This window comes from Alligator mississippiensis, chromosome 7 (genome assembly GCF_030867095.1).
Source record: "Alligator mississippiensis isolate rAllMis1 chromosome 7, rAllMis1, whole genome shotgun sequence".
NCBI lineage: Eukaryota > Metazoa > Chordata > Crocodylia > Alligatoridae > Alligator > Alligator mississippiensis.
In genome coordinates, this window is record NC_081830.1 from 85825451 (window position 1) to 85844892 (window position 19442).

General features: G+C 52.0%; 1 protein-coding gene across 3 annotated transcripts in view; it reads right to left on the minus strand.

Moving 5' to 3' along the window:
- Positions 1 to 17906, minus strand: part of TFRC (transferrin receptor) — a 28392-nt gene extending 10486 nt beyond the window's left edge. The window contains exons 1-11 of one of the 3 annotated variants that reach the window (XM_014596238.3): positions 17826 to 17906; positions 10865 to 10934; positions 9008 to 9221; positions 8064 to 8289; positions 7751 to 7894; positions 7100 to 7199; positions 6224 to 6346; positions 3132 to 3227; positions 2448 to 2587; positions 1628 to 1800; positions 700 to 819 (exon numbers count right to left, since the gene is read on the minus strand). In XM_014596238.3, coding sequence (XP_014451724.2) covers positions 700 to 819; positions 1628 to 1800; positions 2448 to 2587; positions 3132 to 3227; positions 6224 to 6346; positions 7100 to 7199; positions 7751 to 7894; positions 8064 to 8289; positions 9008 to 9221; positions 10865 to 10897 — 1369 coding nt within the window. In that variant the 5' untranslated portion in view covers positions 10898 to 10934; positions 17826 to 17906. Of the gene's footprint in view, positions 1 to 699; positions 820 to 1627; positions 1801 to 2447; positions 2588 to 3131; positions 3228 to 6223; positions 6347 to 7099; positions 7200 to 7750; positions 7895 to 8063; positions 8290 to 9007; positions 9222 to 10864; positions 10935 to 15882; positions 16459 to 17825 lie in introns of those variants that run through there. The other 2 variants (XM_019495374.2, XM_019495373.2) reach the window with 2 other exon arrangements.
- Between the last annotated feature and the right edge of the window lie 1536 nt (positions 17907 to 19442).

Here is a 19442-nt window from a genome sequence, read left to right on the forward strand (position 1 = left end):
ATACCTACTAGAAGCACAGACTAAGCCCTGAGTGCTGTTGTCTGGTTATTACTGGCTTGTCTTCCCTGAACAAGGAGCAATGAGGAATGGGCTCACGTTGCAGCAAGGGAAGCTGACGTTGGATATCAGGAAAAGCTTTCTGACTAGGAGGGTGGTGAAGCACTGGAACAGGTTACCCAGAGAGGTGGTGGAGTCTCCATCCTTGGAGGTTTTGAAGACTTTCCTGCCCATGGCAGGAGGTCGGACTTGATGATCAGCTCAGGTCCCTTCCGACCCTACCAACTATGAAACTATGAGGATCCGGGTAGACAAAGCTATGGCTGGGATGATGCAGTTGAGGCTGGTCCTGCTTGGAGCAGGGGGTTGGACTGGATGTGACCTCCTGACGTCCCTTCACACCCTCATTTTCTACAATTCTGTGGTTTAAGAGCCTCCAGGATTGAGACATGGGTCCTTACAAGATGCAGATAGAGCTGCTCACAAACGAGACTGTATGACCAGCAGGAACTGCCCTGCACTGGAAGCCACAGGCAAGAAGGAAAGAATGAGGAAAAGAGAAATCCTTGTGGATCAACTAGCACAGGTGGATCAACTGGCAGCTGGCCTGAAGCAACAGCCTCTGGTCCGACTTATTCAACCGCCAGATGGTTCCTCCACTGTACCCAACACCCTCACTATAGAGTCGGGCCAGTGTCTTACCTGTTTTCACCATGTCCGAAATGGCACGGGCAAGCTCCAGCAGGATGGAGGTGCCCACACCAGCCTTCGCTGCCCCAGGGCCCCAGGAATCCCGCTGCGCTCCGATCACTATGTACCGATCTGCAAGGGAAGCGTCAAGACAGTCTTTCAGAAGCCGTGGTGTGGTTATGTTCCTCCCACAGGATAAGCTGAACCCACGTAGCTTGTAGCAGCTAGACAGGACCAAGCAGTCTCAGAAGGGCTGCAGCTCCACAACCACTGCCGGGCACATGTTCGGGCTAATAATACTGAGTCTGACATGTTAAGACTCACCCACGTGCCACACGCTGGTTGGGCTAGTGCCAGAAGTGCAAACCTTACGAGGCCCAGCTTAACTGCCCTTTCTTCCACACTGCAGTGCATCAGGGCTCTTGCCAGCCCCTTGCAGGCAGGAACTGTACAAGGAGGCTCCAATACCTAGACACTAACAAGTCTGCTGGCCCCCAACATGTGTCCGGGGCCCTTTTGTGTCTTACTGAGGTTGCTAACCAATGTGACAACCTGGCTGGACAAAACTTAACCTCCACTTTTATAATCGTGGTTTGCTTTGGGATTGTTGCTATGCAGACACTTGCTGAACTGGGCTGTCTTTTTCCAAGACTTTCCCAAGTGCTGCCTGGCATGCAGCTGACTTATTCCATGACCTGAAACAGCTAGGGTTCACTACAACTCATCCTTGGTTCATTGGCATGACTTACTAAGCCCCAAGGTCCGCACATCTCTCTTTCACCAAGGCCGAAAGGCCGCGCTGCCGCACGCTCAGAGATGCAAGGACAAGGGGCCGTTTCACAGCCCTGCTTCCTCACTGAGGGCTAAGGCAGGGGTATTAACTGGGTACAGTCATGGGCTACATAGAAGGCAGGAGCTGCAGGCCCAGCACCATGCATACCTTCTTCGTCGAAACCCCGGATGACTCCAAAGATGTTCAGGATCTTTCTCTCCCCAACCTTGTTGTTCACCTGGACCACCACATTCAAGCTGCTTGTGCTCGAGGCCTTCACCTTGCAAAAACTAAGGCCGTCCCTCCAAGGCAGGGGGCACTCCTGCCCTCCTGTCAGCTGGCTGCAAGACAGACAGACAAACACACAGTGTTGAAGCACCACCTTGTGCGTTCTCTGCTCTGAACATCTCGCTTAGCACCTCTGTCTGCAAGACACCTTCCCCAACAAACCTAGTCCTGTATCACTATCCACTGCTGTTGCCTGCACTTGGCCAACAGCATGCCAAGAAATCCAAACTGGAAGAGCAGAGACCTTTCCACAAGGATGGGCAGCCATGCTCCATCATATTTTGATACGGGGTCCAGGACTGGGACTGGTGCCTCTTCAAATTGATGGCACGTACTGGAGGTTCCCCTCACAACCCAATCTGGGCCTCGCTTCAACAGCCTTCCCTATGCCAGTGACGACTTGCTGTGTCTGCAGTGGTCGGGGCACTGGGAGAGGACCCTGTCCTCAGAGCCGGGGGCATCTACAAGCCTGCCTGCCGGCCCACTCAGTTCTAGCCAGATACCCTTCCGGTCCTGGCCCTGTCTTCGGCCTTTTCCATCTTCCTCCACACTCAGTCAACCCTCCTCTAACTAGAGATCCTTTCCCTTTCTCCATCTTCCCCTTCCCTTTCTATCTGATTAAGGGGAAAACTGGGGGGGTTGGGAGGAAAGCCCATTACAAGGTCTCAGCACAGCTGGGATTTTGGAGAGACCTTATTACCTGAAGAGATTGTTAGCTGCCCTGAACGAGATGGTTTGAACAGGAATGTGTGGCAGCCCAGAAGACTGAGCTGGCGGGAACTGAGTGTGGTTGAAAGATGGGAAACCGGGAGTGAACGGGTCACCTGTTCCTAGGTGAGCCTGTGAAAATAAAGGAAACACATACAGGCCTCAGCATATGTTTCCCCAAGCAATAAGAAATTGGGGGGTGGAGGCAGAAGGGAAGGGAGTGGCTATACAGCTGCACAGCCTCTGGCAGACAGTTCTCAGTGGTGCAGATGACAGAGCAAGGAGCAATGGGCTCAAGTTGCAGCTAGGGAGGTTTAGGCTGGATATGAGGAAACTCTCTCACTAGCAGTGGTGAAGCACTGGAACGGGTTCCCCAGAGCGGTGGTGGGATCTCCATCCTTGGAGGTTTTTAAGGCCTGGCTAGACAAAGCCTTGGCTGGGATGGTGGAGTTGGGCCTGGTCCTGCTTTGAGCAGGGGGTTGGACTAGATGAGACCTCCTGAGGTCCCTTCCTTGTTTTCCTTGATTTTATTTGACAAGGCTGCAGCTGTGACTTCAGTCTGTCCTGTCCTTCTAGGTTTGACCTAGGGGAGGGTGGATCATCCAGGCCTCAGTGCTACCAAGGCTGACTGGCGAAGGGGACACAGTCGATAATCCCACTTGCCACGGGTACTTACGTGTCCAAAGAGACCCAGATTTTCTTGGTTGCTGGATTTCAGACAGCCAGGGAAGATCAAGACACCAACAGCATTCAAGCGTTCGGCACTAGCCACCTGGGGAGAGATGGGATTAACTGTCCAGGTGCGTGCTGACGGATAGCTGCAAGCCAGTTAGTGCTGTTCATATGCCTCAAAAAGCATCACATCAGGCATGAACTATTACTGCGTCAGGCACTGGGTTTAACACTGCCAGGACAACCTGGCATTTGTCACTCTCCATGCACACATTATGCTGCAGTCCATATTGATTCATAGATGCTAGGGTCAGAAAGGACCTCAACAGATCATCGCGTCCAATCCCCGTGCCTATTGCTTTTCCTTGGGGACGCCCACCTCATGCAGTGCACAGATACCCAGTTCTCTGGCAACAACTAGCTCGTTTCCAAGGCTCGTTCTGTGGCTGGGGCCACAGCTCTTCAGTCAGCCCCCAAGACAGAAGGACCAGGCCTGAGAAGAATCGTTACCCTCGTTAGCTCGATTCAAACGTGGTCATGGGTCCCAGGGAGACATGCAAAGAAGGAAGGGTAGTAGAGGCTGAACCACTAATTCAGCAAATCATTTGGTTCTTGCGACAGCTCATTCCCAGGGGAATCAGCCTCCAGGTTCTCAAGAGGGAGGCTGCAAGGGACGTGGCACTTTTGCTTCAAGGATCTGCACAGAAACAGGGCTGGAAGGGACCTCCATGGGTAACATCTAGTTCAACCCCACCTGAGACGGGATCACAAGTCAAGTGGTCATAAGCTTTATTTCATGCCGCTTACTTGAATACATCCGAGTGCTTCAGGAACAGAATATAAATAAACGCCGAGGCGAGGCAGTGTTATAAAACCATGTTCTAGGTGGTACAAATAGGAGGCAGAGAGTGCACAAGGGCAAAGGGACTCCATTTGGGGTAATGCTTTATTCTACGTACTTTTTGAAAAAGCGAAGGAACCAGCCGCATCTAACAAGACCCACCTGGGAGTGAAACCAGAAGCACCCTTGCTATATTTGTGCATGACATGGTGGGGGGGGGGGGTGTGTGTGTGTGGGGGAGGGAAGGAAACGGATGACGACGACACATGATGCTTAAATGGCAGGATGAGGGGGGACTTGGTCAACTGCAGCACAACTCAGGACTGCTGGTATAAAGCAAGTGTAAAAAAGGCCAATGCAGTCCCAGGGCGTAGCAGGCAGGGGTACTCACTAGAAACAAAGCACTCGGCCTATTGTACAGGGCATTGATGAGACCACATTTAAGGCACAGAGCAAAGCTCTGGTAAGAAATGTGCCTTTAACTGGAAGGGGCAACAGCTCCCCCCTGCACCCTCAAGATGGTTCAGGGAAGAGAGACTAAGAAAAGAAAATATTTAAGCTCAACAAGCCCCTTTATATGAGACTGCAGGAACAGGATTTCTTTCTAGATACTTTTGTGGCATAAATGTGAGTGAAGGAGAAGAGGTTTTTAAGCTAACAACATCCCAGCACCACATCATGAACTGGTACAGACTGGGGGTGACTGGCTGGCCAGCAGCTCTGCAGAAAAGTACCTGGAAGTGACAGGGGACAAGAAGCTGAACAGGAGCCAGCAGTGTGCCCTTGGTGCCAAGAAGACTACCGGGACCCTGGGCTGCATTGGTAGGAGTGTTGCCAGCAGAGCCAGGGCAGCGATTCTTCCCCTCTATTCAGCACTAGTGAGGCCACATCTGGAGTCCTGTGTCCAGTTTTGGGCCCCCACTACAGAAAGGATGTGGACACGTTGAAGAGAGTCCAGCAGAGGGCAATGAAAATGGTGAGGGGCATGAGTTATGTGGGAAGATGCGAGTAACTGGACTTATTTAGTCTAGAGAAGAGGAGACAGAGGGGGATTGAATAGCAGCCTTCACCTCCCTTCAAGGGGGCTGCAAAGAGGATGGAGCTGGACTGTTCTGGGTGGGGGCAAATGACAGAATGAGGAGTAATGGGCTCAAGTTGCAGCAAGGGAAGTTGAGGTTGGCTGTTAGAAAGAGCTCTCTCCCTAGCAGGGTGGTGAAGCACTGGAACAGGTTACCCAGAGAGGTGGTGCAGTCTCCATCCCTGGAGGTTTTTAAGACCCCGGCAGACAAAGCCGAAATGCTGCTGGGGGCACTCTGGAGGAAGAGAACAGAGAGACTCGAACCCTCGAGTCCCAGAGTTGAGATGGGAACGTGCCCTGAAGGCCATGTCCCTGCTCTTCTACCCCCACTCACCATCACATAACCTGACCCCCTTGTCTCCACATCCAGCTCCATTCCCTCGGTGCGTGTGGGAGTGGGGCACGCCAGTCTGCTCCTCAAAGCAGGATCTTCTTGCCTAGAGATCCCCAGTTCTCTCTGTGCCACGCTTGCATGAGGCAGGGGTTTGGAGATTCAGGCAGGTGGTGCACAGAGCACCCCAAGCACACAGGAGACGGGCTCCCGCCCACCTTGAGATGCCCAGAGCAACCCAGATCCGCAGCAACAAAGCTTCCTACTGAGGCCAGGCCAGAGCCTGCCTGGCTTAGCCCAATCTTGGGGCAGTTTGGCTTCAACAGCCTAGCAAGTTGGAGCTCGTATAAGATGTTCTCTCAAAGAGCTTGAGCACCTGGCAGGATTTTCAGGGGGAAGAAGAGGCCCATCGCCAAGAGGCTGCCTCCCTGCCAAGCTTCAAATTGCTGCTCCTCAAAAGAAGACCTCCCCACTCCAACATGAACCAACATTATTTCATCTGTACCGATTGCCACGAGACCCAGGAAACCACGACTCCTCGCCAGACCAGTTCCACCTGTAAGCTTCGGAGCTCTTTGCTATGCCACAGACCAGCTTCTGCCTTGCCCATTTCTAACTCCCGGAGGTTACAACATCGGCTTTCTCCTCTCAGGAGCTAAGTTCAAGCTTTCTTTACCCCCACCCAACAGTCATGCCAGCTAGCAAAGAGGAACCCTCTGCAAGCAGAAAGCAGCTTGCCTGGAGGCAGTAATACTGGCCAAACAACTTTTCAGACCTGCCCACATTACACAATGCAACGTGACCAGAGCACGCTGGATAGAAACATGCAGAGCGGGATCAGCTTACCTGCTCCGCAACAGAAATCTCTCCAGTTCTGAAAATGAGCACGGATCCATTGACGGAGACCCCCAAGTCACTGAGCTGCTTGAAGTCCTCTTTGCGGCCATAATGAGCATAAACCGGTCTGCCCTGCAAGAGAAAGACATGCTGCTTATGGCTGCAGTCACCAGTCTGAGTTCATTCGCTGCCCGGTCGAGGAAGCTGCAGGGCATGGCACATTCTGCACAAATCAGGGTCATTCCCTCCCCGCAACGAGACTGCCTGGAGGTGGACAGACTTCTCCATCTCACTGAAGCAACAGACATGAGAATCGATGGTATGACATGAGCACACCTAGCAAGTGGAGCAGTGTACACGTCCGAGGCCTGACAAGTGTCACATCAAGCAGGCCTGAAGAGGTCAGATACAGGGGAGACCTTGGCTCTCCATGGTAAGCTGCGCCAACTCCATCCAGTCATGCTCTGCTTAGCTAGAAGCATAGCACTATGCAAGGGCAGTTAAGCAGGTTTCAGCTATCGGTTCAAAGGGTCGGGTCTCGGGTGCAGACACACATTTACTCAGGGCAAGATCCAGGGTAAGGAAGGAGCAGACGCACCATCAGGTCCCCAACACAACTGCCTAGATTGCGTGCTATCACAGCACCTGGCCGCTGGGCGGCAGGGGAGCTGGTCTGCCGCGAGCACAGAGCAGCTCAACAGCAAAGGCAACAGTGGTAGCAGACTGGAGAGAGCCTGGAGTCACCTCTCTGCTCCACTTCTCCAAAGTAAAATGTGTTGTGCCCTTGCATCCTCAGCCCCTGTGTTACTGCTCTGTTAGCTATGCAGGCAGCCACGACAGGCCTCTTCCAGAAAATGGTTCCCAGGATGTTGGGAAAGAACTTACTATAGCCGTTGCATTTTCACTGAATGCCACATATGCCTCAGGCTCTTCCAGAGTAGCGTTCCGTCCACGGTCATCTGTAATGCTGACGCGATTGGGTGAGCTATGAAACAGCAAGAGACTGCATTAGACCTACGAGCAGATCTGTGGAGCAGCTACATTATCAGCAGTTCCTATTACAGGGGAACAGGGAACCCTGGGAAATTGTGGGTTTTTTCCCCTTGATGTTCAGCAGTAGGGCAGAAGAGAGAAGCAAGCTGACTTTATGCCTGACACGGAATCATATTAGCTCCCAGACAAAGCTTTGGATTTGAAAAGCCACCCACATGTGAAGTACCTATTGTAAAGACATTCTTGCAATTTGACAGGAAGAATGGAGGCCCTTGTAGTTTTCTGACCACTTCTGCAAGACTAGCCGGTAAGAAGAAAGCTCCGATAGTGTTTTTGTGGTAACAAATTACAACTAGTTGGGAAGACAAGGATAAGATGCTTTGGAAGAGCCTAAGGGAAGCAGAGATCTTTTAAAAGGTTAGCTGGCTCAAGGCATTAACGCATTTGCTACAGAAGACTGCTGCGTTGCTTTAGGACAAGGATAAAAAGAGAAACAAGCATGAAGGGAAGCTACCCTCCCATGCCTAGCTCCATTAAACCTACCTGCCTGGAAACTGCAGTCTGACATAGTGCTCATCATTCCAGACTTTGTACAAGTTGAAGTAGGTAAACTGCTGATAGACGTAGTAAGCAAGTCTGTCATCTTCTGGGGAGCCAGCTTCATGGGAGGAGCCCATTGACAGTTCCCTGAAAAGAAGTCAAGGCTGAGCTACACTCGGGATGTGAAATGCAGTAGCCCAGTCATGACCAAGCCACTTGGAAACTGCACCCCAAGACCCCAGGTCCAAGGCAGGAGCATTGGCAGAACCACTGTGCTTCATATGCTGCAGACTTCAGGCTTCCCACAGGCTGTTACCTTATGTGTAGCTCCATGTTTCCTTTTTTCAGACTGTCTGACAGCATCTTCCGGAGATCTTCCCAGTACAGGATAGGCTCCGTGAAAGGCTCTTCTTCCACCGTCTCATCCAGATCCAGCATGCTGGAGGGAGTGGGAGGAGAGCTGGTGCACTGCCCATTGCCATCCACACATAGTCCACTTGTCGGCATGCGCCCGCGGCTACTCAAGTAGCCGACCAGAAACCCTAGAAAACAAGAAATGAGAGGCTGCCAGGTGCCATATATATAAGCCAAGCCAGCCCTATGTTAACAGCTCAAGCCTTCTGACTCTGAATTTCAGGAGACACCGGATTTTCTAGGAGGCCACGCTGTTCCTGTATCAACCCGCCAATGGTAGGGTGGTTTAAGAGCAGGAGGCGAGTACACATGCACACACACCTGAATTTTAAAGGTATGATTCCATGTTGTAAGGGCGGATAGAAAGCAACCCTTGAGTCCTGTTTAATGTAGGATACATCTCGATGCCCCTCAAGGCAGTTCTGCCTGCCTTAAATCAGCTTTATTATTATAACAACTACAAATCCCCACTGGGGTACCAAAAGATCAGCAGCCTCTACAAATCTTAACACCTGCTGCAACTGTGAGCCCATACAACTCATTATGCCCTGATCCGGCCGTCTCCGCAACTGTTTGCCTTTTGGCTTAGTGTGCACTGCTCAAAGCCCACCTGTGCCGTCAGTCACAGACTGACCTTTATGTAGAATGGGAGCCTGCATTTCAACCTAAACATTAACACACTAGTCGGCATCTGCTACAAAGCTGGAGTCAGGGTCTCTACCACTCCCCTGAAAGATGGGCATCCGGGGTCACTAGGAAGGGCTTGGGCATTGTCTAGAGCTCACGTGTCAGAGCCCAGGTCCACTTTGTGAGACTTCCCCACCACCTTCTTTGCCTGTGTCTTACCGCTCAGGAAGAGGACCACCACCATCATGGCGATGCAGTACCAGCTGTAGTAAGTTCTGGGTTTTGCTACATGGTGGGTCTGCATGTTCTCCGGCACGCCGTTTTCACCTCCTTCCTCCTCCTCAGCAGACAGCTTCATTTCCACTTGACTGTTGTCTCCGTCGGTCTGCCGAGCAATGCTGAACCGGGTGTATGACAGTGGCTCGCCTCCAAACTAAACGGAAAGGAAATAAAGTGAGCAAGAACAACAGACATGGGCAACCTGTTCGTTCCCTCAACAGTTCTTTGCAGAGGTCACTCCTTCCACAGCCATGCACGAGTGTCATTCAAACAAGACACTGTTGGGAGCAGCTCAAAGATGCCCCAAAGAGTGAACCTGATGCCTAGTTGTTCCTGACCCTCACCTACTCCCCAGGGTCAGACATCAGGTTTTGGCCATTCACTGTAGCATGTCCCCATGGACGCTGGGGGCAAGGCACAGATTTTGTTCAATGGTTTCCTGAGGTCTTCCATAATCTCAGGGAATTTAGGAGTCGCTCCCTAGGCAAAAGCTGGATAAGTTCTACACTCCACCGCCCCCCCCATTATTATTACTATTTTCTGCTTTTTCAAAAAGCTGAACAGTCACATAAAAAGTTCAGGAAAACGACGTAGGCTTCATCTGCACTAGAGTCGGCACCGCATCTGCTGCAGGGCATGACGTCTTTACAACTGTAGCTGACCTACGTAGGATGGTCAAAGCCCCAATGTGGATGAAGCTCTGCTGGCATGAGGCTTACATGGTTTGGAGGAATTTGTGCAATGCTTGAAGCAGAGACTCTTGCCAGCACGGCTGCCTTGTTACGTCCAGTAACGTCAATTCAGGGTTGTACAAGGTGTTAATTCCAAGACCAGGACACTGTTACTCCTTAACCAACAAATGTTTTACGCTGTTAGCCATTACAGGTTTACTGCTATAGTTTGTCAAAAGCATTACAACACGCTTGCCACCTCAAGATTTAACGAATGTGGCATCTCTGGATGGCTGGTCCATGAGGTCTTGTCCGGGGTTGCCGGCTCCTTCTGAGTCCCCAATCTTGAATCAGCGATGGGATCTTTCAGGACTAGGGTCTGAAGGGTACGCTCTCTCGCCTCTCTTTATATACCATATAGTTTACGTTTCTTAATACATACAATTAGCTTAAGCCTTCTCCCTAATGCCTAATCAATAAGCCTGTTTCTGTTTGCCAAATATGAACTTGTTTTTGCTGCATAGCTGTAATTTTCCATTCTTAAGTAATCTTTTCATATGTAGGCGGGGAGATAGGCTTTGCTCTGACTCTCTCTCTCTTGCCCAGGCTACATTTATCCAATTGAGTTCATCAACTTCCCAATTCGTTTTAAGTCAGGGACAATATGTTTCCATCGTGCCCCTTTCCACCAGGTGCAAGTCTCTAACCTAAATTGTGCTTAGCCTTATTGCTTCGTTTCCACTTATGCTCAGCACAAAGGTTAAAACCCAGGACTGAAGGCCTCTGGGTCCCAACACCCTCTACCCTGGGAGTCCACCAGCTGCAATAAGTACAGCAATAGTTAAAGAAAAAGACTTTCCAGTTGGAGTGCCCAAACCCAACACTTTCCAAGGGGATTAATTCAGAAATCAAAAGGCAGGCCCCAGTGATGTCTGAGACTGGACACCAGGAAGTTACTCAGACACTGGTGTGGCATCACACCTGCACCACACACTTTCTAAGAGCAGGCCACACTCATGAGAAGGTCAGACCAAATCATCCTTTGTAAGCCAGAAGAAGAGCAAGCACTCTCACAGGAGAGATGCAGCAACTTTTGAGGCATTTGATTCTGCATTGGGAATCTTACCAAGTTGGAGATGGCTGCCCTGGCCTGATCCATCTGTGCCCTGGATGCACTTCAGCAACTGGATTGAAACCTGGAAGAGCAAGAGAACACATTAAGATTTGAATCTCTATGGCATGGAGCTAGGGATGAAGACTATAAGGAAATGTAAACAGCAGACTACAATACAGCTTTCTTCTGCGACTCCTGGCTGGAAATTGCACTAGTCTTCTACAGAAGTTCGTGCTTTCCTAGGCCTCTCCCTTCAGTCCTACCTATGGAACGACTGAGTCTTGCCAACGCAAGACACGTGGCATTGAGCAAGCAGCACTGACTGCCTGTATAAATATAGGTGAGGCATTCATTTTGGCTCCTCTCAACATGTCCAGTGCAGCTAAGGCCAGTATTAGCAGCTCTCCTGACAAATGCACTCCTTCCCCTTTCAAAGACCATGGGAATGGCTGCAGCAGCTTCCAAACAGGACACCCTTGACTTCTTTGGCTCTTACAAATCCCAGGGCATCTGATTTGAGGACACCAACATGCTGGTGTGATAGGAAGGCCTCAGAACAGCAAGCATCCCTCCCCAAGCCAAAGTCAAAGCAGGACGAAGCAACCGCAACATTTCCCAAGCCGAGGCGGTTACTGAGCGCTCCCAGCTGCAGTGTCCGTGGCCTTCAGCTGTCCCAGTTTCCCAGCAGGAACATGGGAGAAAATATCATCTCATCTCGTGGGGAGCAGAGAACAGGGAGAAGCAAACAGGACAGTTTGCAACCCCCCTCTTTGAAGGGGATCCTGAACCCGTTTCACTAGAGTCCAGAGGGAGGAGGAGCTTGCTTGGAAACTCCCTCTCACTTGTTTTCAATGTAAGCTTGCTGAGAGATCAGAGGTTTGCAGGGGAAAGGGAGCCCTTCAGGATCAGGAACAGCAAACAGTCCAGCTACAGAGGTGTTTGCTAGGGGAGGTTGGCTTGGAAACAGAGGCAAGGAAGAGGCAGCAGATTAGAAACCCCAGAGACATGGCTGGAGGACATCCCAATCCCAGAGCCACTGCCACTTCCAGCCCCTGCTTCCACCTGTGAGGTGTCTGTCCAGGCAGGACCGTACACCATCGAGGCTCCCACCCCAGTCCTGGGTTGGTGCTGTGCAGACTGCGGCTTGCAGGTTTCTTCCCATGTCAGCCAGGCCGGGAAGTGCCTGCAATGCGAGTGGTCCCTCGGGGAGAAGGCAAGAGAGCTACAGGAGGAGGAGGTAGCAAGGCTGCAAAGTATCCTCCACCATGAGGACTTCATTGATCCCATGCAGGAGGAAACTTCTTCCTCCACAGTCCTAGGACTTACAGAGTTGGTGCTAGGAAAGGAATAGGGTGCACACTCCCAGGAAGGTGGAAGCAAGGCATTTTTATCCCTACCTGCAGTGGTTTGCCTGGAGAACAGATACAGACCACTAGCAACAGTGGAGGTGGAGTGCATCCCATTGATGGGAGACACCCAGACCAGGAGGATGAGGCTTTCTTCAGATAACTAGTGGAAGTTTCCCCAACTGCAAGCCCTGGCTCTCATGTGGGACTTCAAATCACTCTGCTAGGAGGGCAACAGGAGTGTGCAGGTAAACCAGGAAGGTTTTGAAAGCCTTGGGGACAGCTTCTTGATGCAAGTGCTGGGCAGACCAACTAGAGGCCATGCTCTTTCTGACCTGCTGCTTGCAAACAGGGAAGAATTGGTGGGGAACGTACTAGTAGATGGCAACTTGGGCAGCAGCGACCACCAGATGACTGTAAAGAAACTGAGGGTGCAAGAACAAGCCATCTTGACGTGTAAGAAGAACAGAAAATGTGAAAAGTGACCTGCTTGGCTTAGAAGAGAACTCTTCGGTGAGCTTAAACAGAAAAAGGAAGCTTACAAGAGATGGAAACTTGGACATACAAGAAAGGAGGAGTATAAGAGCATTGCTTGGGCATGCAGGGATAAAGTCAGAAAGGCCACAGTGCAGCTGGAGTTGCAGCTAGCAAGGGACATGAAGGGTAAGACAGACAGGTTTCTACAAGTAAGGCAGCAACAAGAGGAAGATCAGGGAGAGCGTGGGTCCCTTACTGAATGGGGGAAGCAACCTACTAACAGATGACAAGAGAAAGGCTGAAGTGCTCAATAAATAAAGCTAGACACGTACAAGTCCATGGGGCGAGATGCAACACATCTGAGAGTGCTGAGGGAGTTGGCTGATGCGATTGCAGAGCCACTGGCCATTATCTTTGAAAACTCGTGGCGATCAGGGGAGATCCCAGATGCCTGGAGAAGTGCAAATATAGTGCCCATCTTTAAGAAAGGGAAGAATGAGGATCCAGGGAACTACAGACCAGTCAGCCTCACCTCAGTCCCTGGAAAAATCATGGAGCAGATCTTCCAGGAATCCGTTTCTAAGCACTTGGAAAAGAAAAAGGTGATTAGGAACAGTCAGTGTGGATTCACCAGGGACAAGTCATGCCTGACCAACCCGACTGCCTTCTACGATGAGATGACTGGCTCTGCGGATGTGAGGAAAGCGGTGGATATAATATACCTTGACTTTAGCAAGGCTTTCGATACAGTCTCCCATAGCATTCTTGCAAGCAAACTGGGGAAGCATGGGTTGGATGAATGCACTGTACAGTGAATAGAAAACTGGCTGGATCACTAGGTTCAACAGGTAGTTATCATGGTTCAAATGTCTAGCTGGCAGCCAGTATCAAGTGGAGTGCCCCAGGGGTCAGTCCTGGGGCACTCATACCAATATCTTCATTAGTGACCTGGAAGATGGCATTCAGCAAGTCTGCAGGTGACACCAAGCTGGGGGGAGTAGCAGATACACTGGAGGGTAGGGCTAGGATTCAGAGGGACCCATACTAATTGGAGGATTGGGTCAAAAGAAATCTCATGAGGTTCAGTAAGGACAAATGCAAAAAGTGCTGCACTTAGGAGGGAGCAATCCCATGCGCCCATGCAGGCTGGGGGTGACTGGCTAGGCAGCAGCTCTGCAGAAAAGGACCTGGGGGTGACGGGACAAGAAGCTGGACAGGAGCCAGCAGTGTGCCCTTGTGCCAAGAAGGCTAACGGCATCCTGGGTTGCACTGGTTGGAGCATTGCCAGCAGATGTAGGGAAGTGATTCAGCACTAATGAAGCCACATCTGGAGTCGTGTCCAGTTTTGGGCCTTGCACTACAGAAAGGATGAGGACACGGAGAGAGTTCAGCGGAGGGCAATGAAAATGGGTTGGGGGAGATGACTGGTAAGGAGAGGCTGAGGAAACTGGGCTGATTTAGCCTGCAGAAGAGAAGACTGAGGGGGGATCTGAGAGCAGCCTTCAGCTCCCTACCGGGGGTTGCAAAGAGGACGGAGCTGGACTGGTCTCAGTGGGGGCAGATGACAGGACAAGGAACAATGGGCTCAAGTTGCAGCAAGGAAAGTTGAGGTTCGGTATTAGGAACAACGCTCTCACGAGGAGGGTGGTGAAGCACTGGAACAGGTTACTCAGAGAGGTGGTGCGGTCTCTATTCTTGGAGGTTAAGACCCAGCTTGCTCAATAAGACCTTTGCCTGGGATGATGTAGTTGGGGCTGGTCCCACTTTGAGCAGGGGGCTGGACTAGGTGTGACCTTCTGAAGTCCCTCCCAGCCCTCATTTTCTATGATACTGCAGGTCACTCATCCCAGAGCCCAGTACCTCCACACCCATGAGACAGTCCCATCTGGGAATAAGCACAAGTCATTGGCTAAGAATGGCCTTAGTTTACAGAATGGACAATTATGAAAACACTGAACTACTCACTTCTTAGTGTGGCAAGTCACAGTTCCCAATTGGGGTAAGCCCCTAGGACTTGATCAGCCAGCACAGTTCAGACTGCTTGATTATAACGGTGCTGGCTAGATACAAGATGCTTCTCTAGAAAACGCAGAGAAATTGATTTGTCTCGCTGAAAGTTCACCTATTTTGCAGACAGAACAACACTGCAGCGAGGCTCTGGCTTTGAAGAAGCACTGCTCTGTCTATTACATCTGTAAAGCACAGAGTGGAAAGATAAAGAAAGCAACTTCAATTTTTACAGATCTGACGTCTGAATCCTTGCTCGTATTTTCAAGCGTGCGCAGCCACGAGGGCTGGAAGGGTTTTGTTTTTGATATTAAGATCCTCAGATAGTCTCCTAGTCTCAGTAACTGGGACTTCAAGATAAGACACCTGGTAGCCAAGTCCCATGAGATAAGGTAGGGCAGCCAGCAACACTGCTCCATTGAGCAGGGCTACTACCGAGAGCACGCTTTGGGCACGAGAAATTATATACCGACACACGCCCAACTGAAGACGGACAAAGGGCACAGTGTAACTCAGCCAGGGAGCAAATAACAAGGTAATAACGGCGGCTACGGTGGCTTAAACGGTCTAAACTCCATGCTTCCTGTGGGGACACGGCTACCAGACACATGCCCTATCCACAGAAACAAAACCTGCGTTCCTACATTTCAGTGGCCCACGGGCAGGCTAAGCAGAAGGCAAGGTAGATACACACCTTACATGTTAACCAAAGTATGAACGTATATAAAAAGGCACGGATTTCTTAGGGGAAATCCCTTTTATGGACCAACTACATAGTTGGGATCAGTTCTGACATGCTTTTGAATGCAAGATCCCCGCCCCGAGGAAGAACATCCTACATTCGAAGACTCGTGGGATTTAATCCCAATTATGCTGATCCAATGAAAGAGATCATGCAAAAAAAATCCTTGCCCCTTGCATAATTTCAGGACCATGATGGCTACATCACGCTTACAACTAGTACTGCGCGCACACACACGCACACACACTTTTTATTAGCTGAAGCTAATCAGGACCGACTCAGCAATGCTAAAACAAGCCCTTTGCAAACATTTCTCCATGATCCCTATTGGAACTTGACAACGCAGTGTTACCTGCTTATAGAGCCCCCCACTCCCCCCCTCAAAAGGCACTACCAGCCAGCCTTCCTTGCTGCTCTCTTATCAAGCACACACCATAGGAGCACAACTACCCATGTACCTGGAGCTGGGAGCCTCTGCAATACACCTGCCCAGCAGCCTGGAGCACGCCACTGCCCTGGGCACTCGCAGCACACGCAAGAAAGGAGACCCAATAGCTGAGCCATGCCATGCGGTGCTCCGCCCCGGGGCCGGGATAGCAACCACAGAAGCAGGCGGGATCTCAGAGCTCCACCTTCTGGTACAAATTTTTGGGGAACATGTGCTCAGCCATGTGGCTCCAGTCTCTTCCCCAGCCCACTTCCTTCTTGCCCTCTCTCCCCTCTTTTATCCAGGCAGATCCCAAAGCCTACATGCCCCACAGCGGGGAGCAGGGGGGCTCTGCCCAGCCTCCTGCTCCCACAAGGTCACACTAAAGTCACTTGTGACTCCGTGCATTTCCAGGGACCCTGCAACAACAGCAATTCCAGCCCTTGCCTAGCTGATCCCTCATTTACAAGATCAATTTCTATCTCAGCCCCATCTGGCAAGCTGCCGCCAGCGCCCACGAAGCAAGGATGGGGTTGGCGGCATCTGAAAGTCTCCTCCTCGTGCTTGCTGCACATGGCAATGGCGGCAGGGAGCAAGGACAGAGATGCTTTCCCTCCCCCCCAACCATGCACTCTGGGCTGCTCCATGCAGCAGGCTGGGGGCATCCCCCTCCCCACACCCTGGGGCTGCTCCAATGCACCAAGCCAGGTGCAAACCCCCTCCCCACACCCCTGGGGCTGCTCCAATACACCAAGATGAGTGCAAACCCCCTCCCCACACCCCTGGGGCTGCTCCAATACACCAAGATGAGTGCAAACCCCCTCCCCACACCCCTGGGGCTGCTCCAATGCACCAAGATGAGTTCAAACCCCCTCCCCACACCCCTGGGGCTGCTCCAATACACCAAGCCAGGTGCAAACCCCCTCCCCACACCCCTGGGGCTGCTCCAATACACCAAGCCAGGTGCAAACCCCCTCCCCACACCCCTGGGGCTGCTCCAATACACCAAGCCAAGTGCAAACCCCCTCCCCACACCCCTGGGGCTGCTCCAATGCACCAAGATGAGTGCAAACCCCCTCCCCACACCCCTGGGGCTGCTCCAATACACCAAGATGAGTGCAAACCCCCTCCCCACACCCCTGGGGCTGCTCCAATGCACCAAGATGAGTTCAAACCCCCTCCCCACACCCCTGGGGCTGCTCCAATACACCAAGATGAGTTCAAACCCCCTCCCCACACCCCTGGGGCTGCTCCAATGCACCAAGATGAGTTCAAACCCCCTCCCCACACCCCTGGGGCTGCTCCAATACACCAAGCCAGGTGCAAACCCCCTCCCCACACCCCTGGGGCTGCTCCAATACACCAAGCCAAGTGCAAACCCCCTCCCCACACCCATGGGGCTGCTCCAATACACCAAGATGAGTGCAAACCCCCTCCCCACACCCCTGGGGCTGCTCCAATACACCAAGATGAGTGCAAACCCCCTCCCCACACCCCTGGGGCTGCTCCAATGCACCAAGATGAGTTCAAACCCCCTCCCCACACCCCTGGGGCTGCTCCAATACACCAAGCCAGGTGCAAACCCCCTCCCCACACCCCTGGGGCTGCTCCAATACACCAAGCCAAGTGCAAACCCCCTCCCCACACCCATGGGGCTGCTCCAATACACCAAGATGAGTGCAAACCCCCTCCCCACACCCCTGGGGCTGCTCCAATGCACCAAGCCAGGTGCAAACCCCCTCCCCACACCCCTGGGGCTGCTCCAATGCACCAAGCCAGGTGCAAACCCCCTCCCCACACCCCCGGGGCTGCTCCAATGCACCAAGCCAGGTGCAAACCCCCTCCCCACACCCCTGGGGCTGCTCCAATGCAACAAGGTGAGTGCAAACCCCCTCCCCATGTCCCTGGGGCTGCTCCATGCACCAACCCCGGTGCAATCGCCCTCCCCATGCCCCAGGCACACGCCGCACGTACTCACGGCCCGGAGCAATCCCGCACGCGTGCGCACCCCGCCGCGCCTGCTCGACTTAGCGCATGCGCACAACCGCCGCCCCGCCCCGCCCCGCCCCGCGTTGCGCATGCGTCAACTGCTCGCTTTTCCGCCCGGCTTAATCGCCCTCTTTTTTTGTTGTAGGGCATTGTGAGAGGGAGCTGTTTCCACCTTGTGTCAGGCCGCTGACCCTCAGAGCCAGCCCTCCTGTTTGCCAACACCCGCCCCCACCCCTCGCAGGCCGGGGCCTCACGCCAGGCCCAACGTGGCGCCATGGCACCCCCGCCAAGTCAGGAGCCAGCCCTTGACCCGGCGCGGCGCGGCGCGGCTGTGTAAAAAATAACCGTGGCAACCCTCTTCGTGTGTTGACCACCTTCGGGGCATGCCCGGGGCCGGGCTGCAGGCCTTTTGCCCCACCCGCCGTGACGCCAATGTTGCGTTTTCTCCATTTTTTGAGGCAAAAGACAAGGTCGCACGATTTCCCTCAGGGATTGGGAGTTTACAATGAAATATCCGATTTCCCTTGGGGCTTGCGAGTTTAAAATACACGATTTACCTCAGGAATTATGAATTTACAACTAAACGCGATTTCCCTCACAGATTGAGAGTTTAAAATGCAATACCCGATTTACCTCAGGGCTTGCGAGTTTAAAATACACGATTTACCTCAGGAATTGCGAATTTACAATAAAGCGCGGTTTCCCTCAGAGACTGGGAGTTTAAAATACACGATTTACCTCAGGAATTGCGAATTTACAACTAAACGCGGTTTCCCTCAGGGATTGCGAGTTTAAAATACACGATTTACCTCAGGAATTGCGAATTTACAATAAAGCACGGTTTCCCTCAGAGACTGGGAGTTTAAAATGAAATACCCAATTTACCTCGGGGATTGTGAGTTTACAATAAAACGCGATTTCCCACAGGGACTGGGAGTTTAAAATGCAATACCCGATTTACCTCGGGGATTGCGAGTTTACAAGAAAACACGCGATTTACCTCAGGAATTGCGAGTTTAAAATGAAACACGTGTTTTGGGGCCTGCAGGGATACAACGCACGCTGGCAGGTGTGCGTGGTCCCTGCTTCAATTCCTGCTTCACCCAAATTTCCAATGGCCGCCGGGCCGTGGTGGGCGCACTTCTAGTCGGGCAGCGCTGAGGGGGTGGATCCACCTCCCGCCTCGCGATCGCCTGCCCGGTCCCTGCTAAACTCTTTGCTCCACAGGGGTGAACGCCGTCTCCCTTTAAATGGGTCTGGCGTGCCACCGGTCGAGCTCGCCTTTGCCGCCAGCCGCTCCTGTTGTCGAGGCTCCTTTTTCGCAGCGCCGCAGATTGTTTTTAACTCATTCCAGTGGATTTTTAGTCGTTTTTGCTTCCATCTTAAACCAAATCATCCAGTCCTAAACCCCCAGCATATTAGTAAAGCTTCTAGTTTATTTTTAACCAGAGAAAAATACGTTGTTTTTATATCACAAGCTGCTCCTGGTCACGAAGCTCCTCGTTCGCAGCCCCGCAGATTGTTTTTAACTCATTTCAATGGATTTCTAGTCGTTTTTGCTTCCATCTTAAACCGAATCATTCAGTCCTAAGCCCTTTCCTA